Source organism: Triticum dicoccoides, chromosome 2B (genome assembly GCF_002162155.2).
Source record: "Triticum dicoccoides isolate Atlit2015 ecotype Zavitan chromosome 2B, WEW_v2.0, whole genome shotgun sequence".
NCBI classification, from domain to species: Eukaryota; Viridiplantae; Streptophyta; class Magnoliopsida; order Poales; family Poaceae; genus Triticum; species Triticum dicoccoides.
In genome coordinates, this window is record NC_041383.1 from 8,010,858 (window position 1) to 8,014,020 (window position 3,163).

At 47.2% G+C, this 3,163-nt stretch overlaps 1 protein-coding gene across 1 annotated transcript; it reads right to left on the minus strand.

Moving 5' to 3' along the window:
• Positions 1-425: 425 nt before the first annotated feature.
• LOC119366783 (cytochrome P450 85A1-like) lies at positions 426-2,933 on the minus strand. The gene is made up of 7 exons (XM_037632502.1): positions 2,499-2,933; positions 1,651-2,052; positions 1,470-1,556; positions 1,301-1,379; positions 1,099-1,205; positions 867-991; positions 426-760 (listed from the first exon to the last, which is right to left on the minus strand). The coding sequence occupies exons 1-7, from the start codon at positions 2,868-2,870 to the stop codon at positions 673-675; spliced, it is 1,260 nt and encodes a 419-aa protein (XP_037488399.1). The 5' UTR covers positions 2,871-2,933; the 3' UTR covers positions 426-672.
• Between the last annotated feature and the right edge of the window lie 230 nt (positions 2,934-3,163).

Consider the following 3,163-nt stretch of genomic DNA (forward strand, 5'->3'; position numbering starts at 1 on the left):
GCACCTTCATAATGTTCCTAGGTATGATCATGTACCATAAAATTTTATTGGGTAGCATGTTTGCCTACGCACGGTCCTCCCACCATCATGGGATCACGACAGTAGCATCCCCGCACCGCCCTGCTCCCTCACGGCCGCATTCGCTTGTCTCACATGTGTTTAGGAAGACCGCGCCCCATGACGGTACGCCTCGTTGTAGTGATGGTATGGTAAGAGAAAGCATGCTCTCTGTTAGTCACCATGACTACGCCAACGGAGCAGAGCAATAACTCTCGCCAGCACCAAACTCTTTCAAAAATTATAGCCGAGACTCTAGTTCCTTCATTTTACTGCATATTTCTTCTTCACACTCGTATTGTTCAGACAATTGTATTTTTATCTATCTATCATTTGACATGCAGCTCTCCTTCATGGTTCAAAAAGAAACAGAGAGTTGAAGCTATTTACATCATACGCCTTTGTCCATTTCGGAATTGGTAGAACAAAAGAAAACAGGAGCATCTTGTTGCCTTTTACCCTGGCTACCTAGTTAACCTATAACATCTATACTCTCGCTATGTTCCTATGTTTTTACAGGCATCAAAGATCTCATCTAATCATCCTTCGCGCTCTCATCGTCTTTGTCTTTGTCATATATCTATCTAAACTCTGCAAAATGTTTGTTGGAAGATTTCAGTAATCTTGAACTCGGATATGCAGCCCGTTGGGCGCTTCGACCCGGGGAAATTTCAAGATTGTGTTCTTGCCTTCTTCCTCCCATCTGCAACATCAAACAGAATGCAAGCATCTGTTGTTAGTAAAAAAAATAACGCTGGAGCTGCCCTTAGCAATCGGATCGACGTGGATTAATGAGAGGTTGAACATACCTATATCGGGTCACGAAATAGTGGAGGAAAGTCGTGATCTCGACAGTTCCCACCTCCTTCCCGGGGCACATCGGGCCGCCCCCTCCGAACAACATGAAGTGCGGGTGCGATTCCATGTTCTTCTCCTGAACATTTTTAGTAGGCTAAAAATGGTTAGAACTTCCTCCACTGTGGTGATATGCTGTTGTACTGGTTTTTGATGGTAATTAATATTTTCCGCTCTTCTACTTACCAGCCATCTCCACGGATTGAAGGTCATCGGGTCAGGATACATGAACGGATCATAGTTTATCTCCCTTGTGTAAAAATAGATTCTCCAGCCTTTTGGAATGACATACCCTGGAAAAAAAATGATAGTACACCATATTAGAACTGACCTATTATTTTTCCTAGAAAATGCTTTAGTGGCAGAGTAATTTCCAACCATAACTCACTATTCATTTCTACATCCTTGGTAGTTTTCCTCAGCAGTCCATTCACAACTGTGGCTAATCTTAGCGTCTCAAAAATGACCTGCATAGAATTGTCCATGAGTACATCATGATCATACTCATATTATACTACTACTCTGACTTTATCTTTTGTGTCTGAACTCCTACTTACAGCTCGAGTGAAGGCCATGGACTTGAAATCATCGTAGCTGATGGCTTCGTCCGGCGATTTTCCCTTCCTGATATCAAGATGCTCTCTCTGCATTCAAAAGTGAACGGATCATCAGTAAACTCTAGAAGCACGTGATCTATGCCATGGAACCAAAATTGATTTGCAGAGTATGTGTACACACCCTAAGTTCTTCGAGGGCCCGCGGATGTTCCGATAGGTACTTGACAGCCATCATCGAAGTGGTCGACATGGTTTCGTATCCGGAGTAGATGAGGGCGATGAGCAAGTCAATGATCTTCTCATCGCTAATCTTTTCCCTGGTCCCGTCATCACCGCTTCTCAAGAGAGCATCCAGCATGTCATCGTGAGCATCACCAGAGGATCGCCGTTCCGCAATCATCTGCTCTAGAATGGACACGAGCTTCTTCCTTGCCTGAAAGCCGTGGTAGTAGCTGGTCCCCGGGAGGTTGATGGGCAAGGAGATGGTGCCGAGCACAAGCGTGTACAGCTCCGTCTTGAGGGCGTCGGAGAGCGGGCCGGCGGTGATTCCGGCGATCTGCCTGAGTGCCGATAGCAAGGCCATCTGAAAGGGAAAGCCAGTTAGATATGATATGAGGACTTAAGATTCTGTGATCTGCTGCTGCAAGGAGAAGAAATGCTTCTAAGAAACTCTGCAACCACCACAAAAGCGGCAACCGGGTAATGATGATGTTCTGAAATCTGATACTCTGTTCTGCGGCAGTATGAAACTCTGCAACAACCACGTTGGAATATGTAGAGTGATGCTGCCACTAAAACAAGGCTATTTTTATGACTGATACATCTGGCGTCCACCAAGCTAGTATTTGCAAAACTGTTAACAAGCGAAATGTATTTGAACAAAATTTTCTCGGTAGCATGAACGGATGTAAAATATTTTCAGAGCAGAGCAGTGAGGCAGTTGCTGGCATTAACGTACTCCGACATTCCACCCAACTGTGTCAACTTCTTTTATTTTGCGAAAAAACTGTCTCTAGATGTATGCTATACCTCCTTGGTCTTGGCCTGGACGTCGACGACGCTGCCGGCCCAGCCGCTGAGGTGGTCGCGCATGAAGGCGTCGATCTTGGGGAGCAGGCTTTGCCGGAGCGCGGAGGGGCGGACGAGGCCGAGCATGGCGCCGCGCATGACGCGGTGGAGCGGGCCGTGCACGGCGGCGATGTTGTTGCGGCCGAGGATGACGAGCATGGACTGCGGGTAGCCCGGGACGAGGCCGCCGGCGTCGCCCTGCAGCAGCATCCGTCGGTTGAGCTCCGGGTCCATGGACACCACCGTGGGGCACCCAAGGATGTGCGTCCGGAACAGCCGCCCGTACCTGCAACAGTTACTATTCGTCGTTCGGAATAAGATTATATATCCCATGTGTTTTCTTACTGGCAAGCAAGCAGACACTATGATTTGCAGCTACTAGCATGATCCGCTTTTGATCTGTGATAGTAGTAATTTAGAAATGGTACTTTGGGAGCTTGATGCTCATCCTCCTTTACATAGCACGGAAAGTTGCTGCCAAACCGGCACATTCTCGGCGTTAACAGATTCGTGTGTGCGAGTATATTATACTGGTCGTAATTTTTGTGGAAAAATAGAGGTGGTTCTCAATTATTGGACCAGAAGCTGGCTACTCCCGTCCCCTCCCTCCCTACGCCGGCGTAAGT

Bases quoted from the DNA above. Each gene is read 5' to 3' on its own strand.
- LOC119366783 (XM_037632502.1), bottom strand. From the start codon at position 2,870: ATGGGATATATAATCTTATTCCGAACGACGAATAGTAACTGTTGCAGG. The intron at 2,053-2,498 runs GTATAGCATACA...TTTCCCTTTCAG, and splicing joins TCCAGGCCAAGACCAAGGAG to ATGGCCTTGCTATCGGCACT. The intron at 1,557-1,650 runs GTGTGTACACAT...TTTTGAATGCAG, and splicing joins GGGCCCTCGAAGAACTTAGG to AGAGAGCATCTTGATATCAG.